The 12074-nt window shown below is 38.3% G+C and overlaps 1 protein-coding gene across 1 annotated transcript; it reads right to left on the bottom strand.

The window, feature by feature from the left end:
* Positions 1 to 8147: 8147 nt before the first annotated feature.
* On the bottom strand, positions 8148 to 11628 carry LOC101895016 (transcription factor btd). Its single transcript, XM_011291901.3, has 2 exons — positions 10305 to 11628; positions 8148 to 10144 (listed from the first exon to the last, which is right to left on the bottom strand). The coding sequence occupies exons 1-2, from the start codon at positions 10820 to 10822 to the stop codon at positions 8659 to 8661; spliced, it is 2004 nt and encodes a 667-aa protein (XP_011290203.3). The 5' UTR covers positions 10823 to 11628; the 3' UTR covers positions 8148 to 8658.
* Positions 11629 to 12074: the final 446 nt, after the last annotated feature.

Here is a 12074-nt window from a genome sequence, read left to right as displayed (position 1 = left end):
CTAGAATATCCTGACAATATCTTCATATTCAGCTGGGCAAGGATATTGTTGGTTTTTTGGTTTAGCAGATATTGGCTGTGGTATTGTGGGCGTTGCTTTAACAGCGTTTCGGTCATATTGCGTTTGTTGTTCTTTTTTTTTTTTGTTTTAGTTTGTAATTTATGTGAGTTTTGGTCTTTTTTCACTCTCATCTTTGTTTGTTTGTTGGAGAACGGTCATTTGAATTATTGTTTTTAATCATTTTTGTTATATGGAAAATTTTTACAACATATGTTTGTTTACTTTGTGTAAGAGCAATATGTAACTATAGCACATTAAACAAACTTTTATGGAACTACAAGCTAGCCCATAGTTTTTGTATTTGATTCATATTTAAACAGGGTGAGATAAAAAACAGCTACGAAGTCAAAAGCCATAACTTTTAGATTTTTATAAAAAAATTTTATTGAATGAAAGCAAAAAATGTCGAAAATAGCATCAAATTTTAGAAGAAGCTTAGATTTGTTCGAATTGATCACCTTTGGCATGAATTATGGCCTTCTAACGAACTTGAAATACCAAATTTGTAAATTAGTAATGTCGCTAAAATCATCAAAATACCGAATATCGGGAGGTACCGTTGTATGGGGGCTATACGAAGACGTGGACCTGCACAGACAATTTTCTGTCATAGGCTGTAGTATCCATGACGAACTTCAAATACCAAATTTGAAGCAATTCCGGTGAATAATGCCGCAAAAATAATCAAAATACCACATATCGGGAGGTACCGTTGTATGGGGGCTATACGAAGACCTGGACCTGCCCAGACAATTTTCTGTCAATATCCATTACGAACTTCAAATACCAATTTCGGTGAATAATGTCGCTAAAATCACCAAAGTACCGAATACCGGGAGGTACCGTTACATGGAGGGCATACCAAAACGTGGGCCTACATGACCCATTTTCAATACCAAAAGTCCTGCAGACATAATATAAATTTGAGTAAAATTTTATCAACCTACTTTATTTCGTTCGGAAGCTAGAGTGATTTCCGCAGACGGATAGACGGAAGGAAATCGTTAATCGACATAGGATTCTATGCTGAACAAGAATATATATACTTTGTGGGGTCAAAAAGGTGTATTTCGAGGTGTTACAAACGGAATGACAAACTCTATATACCCTCCATACTATGGTGGAGGGTATAAAAAGTAAAGTAATTCTTTCATAAACGCCCTCACAAAACGGCTGAAGTTAGAATCTTGAAGTCAGATTGAGTTGGGTTATCGGGGATTCGTACCAAAACGGTGCGAAAAGTATATGTATATTCGTATTTTAGAAAGCAGCAGATCTAGAACTCTTCAGTTTGGAATGAGGGTCACCGTTGGGGTGTATGATAGATGTACCTAAGGGTTTTTTGAAATTCACACAATATGTGTAGGAAAAGTACTAAAAAGTACTTCGTTTGGTACCATTACGTATCATGGGAACAGTTAGAGCTAAAAATGTGAAATTTGGAATGGGAATCAAGGGTGAGAAGTAGAGTCGATGTAAGTAGGTAGTTTTGGAAGTGTGTACTAATGTCTACGAAAAGTACTAAACGGTACTAATTTAGTACAATTTTAATTTGGAGGAACAGATGAAGCTGGAATCCTGATTGTAGAATTGGGATATGGAGGAAGTTTTCGAAATTTGTACTTATGTGTACGAAAAGTACTATATGGTACTAAATTTGGTAAAATTTCGATTTGGGTGAACCGATAGAGCTGGAATTCTGCTATTTAAAAATTAGACATTCTAGGACTGAGGAATGTAGATAGTTTTGGATATTTTTACTTATGTGTACTAAGTGGTACTAAATTTGGTACAATTTGAATTTTGGGTGAACCGGTAGAGTTGTAATTTTGATATTTAAAAATTAGACATATATTGTACTGTACGATGTAAGTAGTTCTGAATATTTGTACTTAAGTGTACTAAATGATACAAATTTGAATTTGTGTGAACAAATAGGAAATAAGATTACTGTCGGAGTGTATGATTGAGATATGTATGTTGTATTGAAAATTTGTATTTATATGTACTAAAATGTACGAAATTTGCTACAAATTGGAATTGTGATGAACCGGTGGAGTAGGAATTCTGAAATTTCAAATGAGAGTCACTGATGGAGTGCAGGATAGATGCACTAAAGAGTTATTAGAAATTCGAGCTTCAAATTGAGGGAATGTTCTAAAATGTTACTAAACTTATTTAATAATATTTATTTATTGATATTTGATCGAAAATTGTCAAGTGGTAATAAATTGGGTATTGGATAAAGGGATATAAATTTTATCAGTTGTTCTTTTTATAGCATATTTAATGCTGAGTAGCTTACTATTCTTCATATTCAATTCAATTTACATTCATGTAAACATCACTTCAAATCAATTCGTTTCTTAAAATTAAATTTTAATTAATTTTCTGCAAATTATTAATTTTCAAAAATTCTACATTTCTCATCGGATAAACTACAGCGCAAATATTTACAAAATTATTTCTCTTTCAATTAAATAAGTCCCTGATCTTTGCTCTAAGACTTATCAAGCTTTTGAAATCTTCCAAGCGATTGGTGGCTTAGTCAAGCCATTCCATGGGAGTAGGAAAGACACAGACCACCATGAACAGCAAAGATCAACAGACACCATACCACCACACACACACGCACACAACACACCACAGTCATCATTAAACAATTAATTAAAAATGAAGAAAACGAAAACATTTTTGTTTTTTTTTTTTTTTTTTTTTTTTTAGAAATTTATCTTTCCAAAACATCTTTGATAGGTTAATTGTTAGTTGATGGTAAGCCATAACCGACACACATATGTATGGACGTATGTACAATCATGGGAATGTGCGACTTATTCGTTTTGATTTGTGGTTTATAATTTTGAAAACAAAACACAAAAATAGCTGTGGTCATTGCAGAAAAATAAATCAATTTTCCTGTTGTGATATTTAAAGTGGAATTGTTTATATGATGCTATCTGGATTAATAAGTCGAATTCGAAGTGTAGTCTTCAGCGACTCACGAACTGGCAACAGCAAAACGACAGAACTCTAACGTATAGTCTTCCAAAGAGACTTCGAAAAGACTCTCATGATGTAAAATTTAATTGAATGTTTAAAAGTGTCAGGCGGCTTTGTCGGCAGATGTATACACAATCTTTCAATGTTCGATTATCTAAATATATTTTGACTTCTGTTAAGATTTTTCAAACTTTTCACCCTCTATGGAGTAGGTTCCGAAGATATGGGCCAATATTGTCCATTTCGTAAAGGACCTTAATAAATATCATATAAGTATTGCAACGTGCCAGGTTTGGACTACCATTTTCATGCTTCATCTAATACAAATAAAAATACTAGTAAGCAAAGGCTACAGTCGAGCGGGGCCGACCGTTGAATAGCCTACAACACTACAATAAACGATACAGTTTATATAGGCGAGATACTCGAAAGAATTCCACAAGATATTGTGACAAATAATAAAAGAAAACCATCAGGTTTCGTTCTCTAATTTTCGAATAATAGCAACTTAAACTAATTTAAATGGTCTTCCTAGATCTGGAACCAATATTTCCCAAAGACCCATAATCTCTCAGAAGTGGCAAAAGATTAACATTTATTATTGGGTTTTGACTGAAACGCATCTATATGAGATACAGCCATTTGACTATATTCTTCAACGAAATCAGCGTTAACGAAATAGTCAGAAGTGCGTCTTTCCTGCATTTATGAATTCTCCAAAAAGTCACTGGAATGGACATTTTCGTATTTTGTCTACAAAAGTTGGCAGACTATTTCACACATTGAATATTTTTGGATGGCCATTCAAAACTGCTTGGCTTTTGCAATGTCCGGTAACCCCCATTCAAATGTGCGTGAGGATCGGTTGATAATTACGACCTGCTGACAATTTTGCAGTTTTTTGGTCCATTTCAACCCCTAAATATATGGCGATCATCTCCAAAAAGAGTAGGCTTCTATTCTGACCCTCATCTTATCCCCATGCAAAATTTCGTAAGGATCGGGCCATAAATGCGATCAGTATATGATATCCTGATATCCTAACTACTTAGTTTTGTTAGCTGTAGAAATATTACCAAATGTTTAATTCAAAATGAAAATATGCCAAAAATATGACAAAACTGAAAAAATATGAGAAAATTTTACAAAATCAATATTTTCATCTTTAGAGAGATATTTTTATGCGATTTTTTTAGAGGTTTTTTCTTTCCTGCCAAGAGGCCATTCTGAATTAATGAGAACTGTCGAAATCAGTTCAGCGGTTCTCGACATATAAGAGATCTTTCAAGCATATCTTCTTTGATAGACATATACATCGCATATATTTGCTCTGTATTCGATTTTTTGGATCTTAACATCAATGTAAAGATCAGAAGTTACCTTGTCATGGCTTTGTGATTTCGCCGGGATTTAATATATTCGCGGTTTAATAAAAAATTTTGAAGATATAGTCTATTTTACCCGCTAAATATTATCCGATGACCACCCAAATTGGTAGGCTTCTTCCCCGCCCTAAACTCTAGCTATAGACCGCGTTGATTGGTCTATAATTGCGACCTGTAGAACAACTGCAAAATCCGAAATTTTTTCAGTATTTGGTCCATTTCAACCCCTAAACATTTGGCGATCATCTCCAAAAGAAATAGGGTTCTATTCTGACCCTAGCCCCACCTCCATTCTAAATTTCGTGAAGATCGGGCCATAATTGGGACCTGTAGAGTGATTACAAATTAACATGGACAGACGGACGGACGGACATACATAGCTAGATCGACTCAGCTCGGCGAGATAGGAAGATCCATATATACTTTCCTATGTGGGAAATCAATATTTCGTGGTGTTACATAATTTTTGGCCCAAACTTATAATACCCCCAACACATAGTGTTGTAGGGTATAATTAGTATGTGCAACATTTGAAGGAAATCGAACATTTATATCTAATTTTATGCGAAATCATAAATTTCCATAAATGTCATATTCATCTCAGGTTTTTGGTTGAGAGAAATATTTAGATATAACAAGTTGCAAAGAATAGCTGACTTGTTTCGCTAGTTATGGCAGATGAAAGTACTGAAAATTGTGACCCTTCGCAGATATATATTCACAACAGATCTTGTGTTAGCAAAAATGTTTGTATGTTTGAAATTTTAAGAGAGTCGGATGCTTATTTCACTCCCTTTGAGCGTTTTGTTTTTCATAATTGAGTTATACCAATTATGAATGGAATCGGAGTTTAATTTCGCTTTATGAGCTTCATGGACATTCAAAATGTTAACCTATTGTAGGAAAGACACCAGAAGGAGTGCACCATATCCCATTTTCACAGCGGATCTTGTGTTAGTAGAAATAATGGGATATGTGAAATATTAAGAGAACCGGATGGTTATTTCGGATTTTAAAATCGTTTTGGTTATTCAAAACATCGACCTTTTGTGCGTAAGGTACTAGAAGGAATGTTCCGATCTCTATCATCTTTATGACAGATCTTGTGTTGATAGTAATATTGAGATATGCCAAGTCTGAATGGAATCTGATCTCAATTTCGCATTTCATGAACTGCATGAATATTAAAAATGTTGGCCCTTTTGTGGAAGTGGTACCACATAGAGAGGACCGATATATTCCATCTTCACAGCAGACCTTATGTTAGTAGAAATATAATTCAAGGGTCATCCAAAATGTTACACCCTATATGCCCTATCCTAAACTCCGACCTCATGAAAAGATTCCGTGTCGATTGGCATTTAATTGTGAACTGTAGAGCGACTGCAAAGACAGGAAAATTACACTTTTGTTGGTCCATTTGAACCTCTAAATATTTATATCTTTAGTTTAGAATTGTTCGAATTGGTTACCTTTGCCACGAATTATGGCCTTCAAAAGGCCAATGAAACCGTCATCCGCTGCCCGAATGTTGCTCTGCGGTATTTTGGCCAACCTTGCTTTCCGAAATACTCCAGACACAATAGTCCAACGGATTGGTATCCGGAGATTTTGGTGGCCATTGTGCGCTGGGAATGAAGCAAGGCACCTCATTTTGCAAGCATTCTTGGGTGGTGCGTCCTAAGTCCTGTTGGAATGTCCAAGGTATGCGGCCAAAATGTTTGCGTGCACCCTCCAGAATATTTTCGCGATAATATTTGGCATTTATTTTGATACCACGGTCGATTAATACGAGCGGAGAGCGACCATCGGTTGTTATGGCGGTCCACATCATTACCATGGCCGGCGCTTGAGTTCTGGTGGCCAACCGAAGGTGCACATTTTCAGCTGACCTCTTTGGCAAGTAAACACGATCATTTTGTTTGTTTACAAAATTCTGGACAACGAATGTTTTCTCATTGGAGAAAGCCAAATTCTGCAGCTCACAACATTCGGCCAAGCGAAGCAACTCTTTAGCTCTTCTGAGTCTACTTTTCTTCCTGTTGCGGTGTAAGTTCTTGTACTTTTTGGAATTTCAATGACTTTGCCCCGAACTCATTTTTCAATGTTTGCCGAATGAAATATTGCAATATGTTCAGCTAACGCGCCATTTTTCGGCCACTGCGTCGCGGATTTGGATCAAGCCGCTTCTTTACTTTTCGAACCATTTCTGCTGATGTTGCTGTTTTCTTCCGTCCACTTCCTTGACGTCGGGCTACGCTACCAGTATCACTGTAACGAGCGATGGTACGCGAGACAAAAGATTTATTCACATTTAAATGCTGGAGTGCTCTAACGATAGCCACTTGCGGTTTTCTAGTCAAATATAAAGAAATCATACTATCACGCTTGATCTCCATCTCGAATAACTTTTTTCTGGAAAATTATCACCAAAATGCTTTTGTACGCTTATAAACAATATAATGACCTATCACTGGAATAATTTTAACAGCTGTCGGACGAGTGGCTTAAAAATGACAGCAGTCTGAATTTGGTTGCCGTTTTTTTTTTCATCTCACCCCGTATTTAGATGTAAAACGGACCACATCTTTTGTGTGAAATTGTTTTGAATACCTAAGAACACTACGGAGTGCGTAAATATTGGGCAAATGTCCCCGGTCAAAAAGCTAAGGGTAGAGCTCTATGACATCGTATCAAAAACTCTTCCAAAATTGATTTGCGCATAAGGGGCCTTTCAACATATTGTAGTGTTGTATGGTATCACATTGTCGGCTCCGCACGATCATATCCTTTGCATACTTGTTTTTGCAATATTTTGTTGTATCAAGCTTAAGTTGTGAAAATTTGCATTAACGGTGCTCTCCTTTTAGTACCTTCCCTCAAAGTCACGCCTTTGTGAAAGTTCGTAAATTACGCATATTTTTGTCAAATTTGGATCAAGTCTCTAAGGTATGTACACTAGTATATCGAGTATTTCGAAATATTAAAAAATACAAATAATCTGATAACTATTTTGTGATGCGCCTTCATCAGACCGCAAAGCGAAGGGCTGTTGGTCTACATTTTCCATACTGGCCTTAGGATAAGGAAATACAGCAGTCAGCGAAACTGGCCTCCTCATCTCCTGCATATTTCGGTGATATATATATACATATCGGTCATTTGAATATATGTCGTCAAATATGCCTTATGCCTTCTGACATATCTTGCCGAAGTTTGACACAGGCTGTTAGGCTTCATCATGATGTTCGCCATTTGTTTTATGGCTTTGAGTTGAAAGGGTGTTAAGCTAAAACTTATAATTTTGGCAGGCGTTGAAAGCTGATATGTAGTCCAACTTATTCTGGAGAAAGCCGAACATAACCTGCATTGTTCTGCCGATTTAAACGATGAAGAACAATTAATTGTGTCCGTCGACCAATGAATCAATCAATTGTAGATTTTTTCCTTCATCACTATTTTCTTCCTGCGTTCGACGATAATTTTGATGTTTCCATAGATGCTTTATAGTTTCTTAACTCCATACCACGACCAAACCAAAAAATAAATTCCAAAATATTTTTTTTTTTTTTTGTTAAAATTTTTTGTAGTTATATATTTTTTATTGTTATTTAATTGTTTTTGTAATATCTTAAAGACAAAAAATACATAATATTTATAATATGAACATAACAAGAGTATTTACTTAGATAAACTGGGTGTTTAATACATATTTGATAGATATATACAAAAAAAGAAAAATAAAAATAATAATAAAAAAACTTAAAACTAAAAATAATATATACAAACAACAATTTCAAGATAATCTTGAAATCGAAGAAAAAAAATTAAAAACTATGAAAATAAAGAAAATATTTTACAAAGATATTTGACAATGAAATAAAAAACTTAAAATACAAAAGCAACAACAAATATTCTAGCAAACGACACACATACATATACAAGAGATGACCTCCGTTGTGGAAAATGGGGAGACGGCGGTCACATCATCTAGAGAAAGCAACAATAAACTACTGAGAAATGCCTGCCAAATTTGCTTTTCCAATCAAGAAAAAAATTATAAAGGATATTATCCAGGATTTTTGTTTTGAACAAAAACGAAAAGGACAACGCAACATTGAAACGGTCAACCGTTTCAAATTATTTTCTGGGATTTTTCACACAAAAATTTTGCACTTTTAACGTGTTTCGAGGGGTGGAGAGGGGAGGCTTCTTAGGCCGTGGCATGATGAGGATGTTGATATGCCGCAGCAGCCGCCCAGGGATTGTGGGGATGATGATGGAAGGCTGAGCTGGCAGCTCCGGCATAGGCCGATGAGGTAGCTGTGAAATCAGCATATGTGGGATATTCCGATTTCATTTGTCCAATGAGTCCGGAATACGTGGAGCTGTGTTGCATGTGGGATTGGGCATGAGAATGGGCCGCATGATGATGATGATGTGCATGGTGGTGGTGAGGATGATGATTGCTGCTACTGCTGCCATTGGAGGGTGGTGTTGTCGACATGGTAATGCCGTATTCCGCCAGTTGGGTTTCACTTTGCATTGTCAGGGGAGGATATTGTTGTGAATGCTGCTGCTGTTGTTGTTGTTGCTGTTGTTGTGTCATATTGTTGGAGTTCATTAGATTTCCCAGGTTTGAGGTAGCATTTAGTGTTGAAGAGGAATTATTTTGTGACTGTTGTTGTTGTTGATGGTTGTGTTGTTGCTGCTGCTGTTGCTGATTCCACAAATCAAATGTTGGCGGTGTGTTTTGACTTTGCTGTTGTAGTCCCGCAGCCGAGGAGTTGGTGTTATAACTGCTGTTGCTCAAATGTGGCTGGAACAGGGACGAACTTTGATGATACAAATTGCTGTAGGGATTATAGCCGCCAGCAGCCGAGGCGGCTGTGGCCGTTGGAGCCTCAGGTTGTTCCGTCTTCAATTGCAGTTGAGGAATTTGAACTTGTGTGGAGCTGGCACTGAGCCTTTGTTGCAGCGATTGTGGCGATTTGACGGTGGTGGCTGCCGAGGCGGTTGGTGTGGCTGCCGCCGCTACACCATTGCCTGGCATGCTGGGCGATTTGGCCGGACTACATTTTTCACCAGCTTCATTGGATTTCTGTTCCTGTTTGATATTGGCATTTTGGGCCGCTGCCTCCTTGGCCTCGGCGGCAATGGCTTTTTTGCTTTTCTTGTCCTTGAAATGGGTCTTCTTGTGTTTGCTCAAATGATCGCTACGTGAGAATTTCTTAGAGCAAATGGGACAGGCATAGGGCCGATAGTTGGTGTGGGTGCGACCATGACGTTGCAGTTCATCGGACCGGGAGAAACGTTTGCCACAGGTCAGGCACAGGAAAGGCCGTTCACCGGTGTGCCAACGCAAATGGGTCTTGAGGTGCGATGCCTTGCCATAGAGCCGCTCACAGCCGGGAATGTGGCAAATGTGTTGTTTGCGTCCACGCTCATCGGGTCCAACAATTGGTGGTAAGCCCGACATTTCATTGGTGCAATTGGGGCAGGTGCAGCGCACCGAACGCCTTTGCAATTGGGTCTGGAAGGCAATGTCATCGAAATTGAAGCTGGGATAAGTTTGTCCCGACCATGGCTGGTACAAACGATCCTGATGGGAAAACCAGGCTCCGGCCGCTGCCGAGGCTGCCGACATGCCAACATTGCCATAATAATCTGAGGCATACTGGGCATAGGGGAATTGAGTTCTGCAAAAGAGAAGCGAAAAGAAGAGAAAAATTGCATTAGTAAAGGGATTCCAAAGCAAAAGCGAAAAACGGAAATGAAAGGAAACGGAAATGTTGTCCTCCTTTGCAAAATCATGTTTTTTTTTTTATTTAGTTTGTCATCTTGTCATCAAATACATACCTTGTTGGCAATGCCGCTGCTGTATAGGCTGCTGCCGTATTCCAGGAATAGGCAGCCGTGGCTGCTGCAGCCGCACCCAAATCTGTGTGCGAGCCGGATAGAGGTGAGGCCGAGGTAGCCGATGCGGGTGGACTGGAGGAAATTGAGGCAAATGACTGGGCGGGCGATGGGAAAATGCTGGGCGACACTGAGGCCGACGATGCCGAGGCCGATTGTATGCTGGAATTGGGCGATACCGAGCCCGTCGACGATGGCTGTGACGGATATTGCATTTCCAATTTCATTGGATTGCACACGGATGTGGAAATCGTTGAGTTGGAGGCACTGGCCACCGAGGAGGCTGGTGTCAATGTGGCCTTACTGATGCTGCTGCTGCTGCTGTACAGGGATGCGGAGCTGTTGTTGCCGGCTGCCGCCCCAGGAGATGTTGTGAAATCGGTCAATTGGGCCAGTGATGAAGTGGCGGCCAATGAAGCTGTGGCATAGGGATTTAAATAATTGCAAGCTGCATCAATCATGTTGGCGATGTGTGAGTGTGTGTGGGATTTGGTTGAAAACAATTTTTTGTTAATTTTTTTTTTTTTGAGTTGTTGTTGTTTAATTTCTGTTGTTATTGTTAATTAATTGTTAAGCACATTTTCTTGTAATTTTTATGGCACTGAGTTCAATATTTGTTTCTTTTTCTTTTTTTGAATTTTTTCCTTCACCAATTTTCTTTTCTTTCTTTTTGTTGTTGTGGTTTTTTTGTACAAGGGCTTTTTCACCTTGCCTTTACCTTTAAAGCTTTAATAATAACTATAATTGTCTTAATTGCAGGAATCAATTTTCTACTACTGGTCACTTGGTGTCCTCTAAGGCTGCTGTTGCCTTTTTGGTTCTTGCCAATGACGACGATGGCGATGATGTTGCTGTTGTTGATAATAATTCCCAATAATGTGGCAACAGTGGCCAGTGGCATAGAATTATATTTTTTGTGTGATAAACTTCTTGGTGTTTTTTTTTCTTCTTCTTTGCCTTAAAGAGGAAACGAACGAACGAATGAACAACTTTGTTCCACGATGACGATACGTCCACCGGTAATTATCGATGCCGACTGAATGCTTAAACGCAGCGAGAGAGCTGACTAACGTCCATACGAATTTGTTAAACACACAGACAGAAGAAAATTTGATGTTTTTTTTTGATTTCGTGTATTTCCACTCTTCTTCTTTGTAATATTCCAATACTCTTGTTTGCTTTGGTCTCTCAGAGGAGGAGTGGTGGAGTGGAGTGTGAAGTGTTGTGTCTGTGTAGAAGGCAGAGCAGAGAGTGTGAGGTTTTGAGACGAGAGCTGCGCATTTTATAATAATAACCCTCGCCAGACGGCACACACCATTTAATCACCCGGCAGATGAAAAGAGAGCGCCGGAGAGAGACACACAGCAATTGTTTGTCTCTTTCTAACCTGGCCGCAGGATATAAGCACGCGTTGGCAACGGCACTCTCATCGCACAGAGCACACACATAGCTAGGCTCATTGAGCATGCAGAAGTAGATGGGAATGTAGGTAGGTAGATAGTTAGCTAGCTGTGGTGTTAGGCTGGCTGTTGTTGGTTGGTTCGTCCATCCATCCATCCGTTGTTAGAGAGGCATTTGAGGGGAAGTAAACAATGACAAATGTAAATCCCAACAACAAGCATTTTTAATCTCTCATAAAGGAATTTATTACCATCGATGTTGTTGTTGCCCATGTGTATCACTGTAATAAACAAATTCGATGTTTTCTCTTTC

The sequence above is a fragment of the Musca domestica genome, unplaced genomic scaffold (genome assembly GCF_030504385.1).
Source record: "Musca domestica strain aabys unplaced genomic scaffold, Musca_domestica.polishedcontigs.V.1.1 179, whole genome shotgun sequence".
In the NCBI taxonomy this organism is placed as follows: Eukaryota; Metazoa; Arthropoda; class Insecta; order Diptera; family Muscidae; genus Musca; species Musca domestica.
The sequence above is the reverse complement of the archived record's forward strand: the minus strand, read 5'-3'. Positions and strand labels throughout refer to the sequence as shown.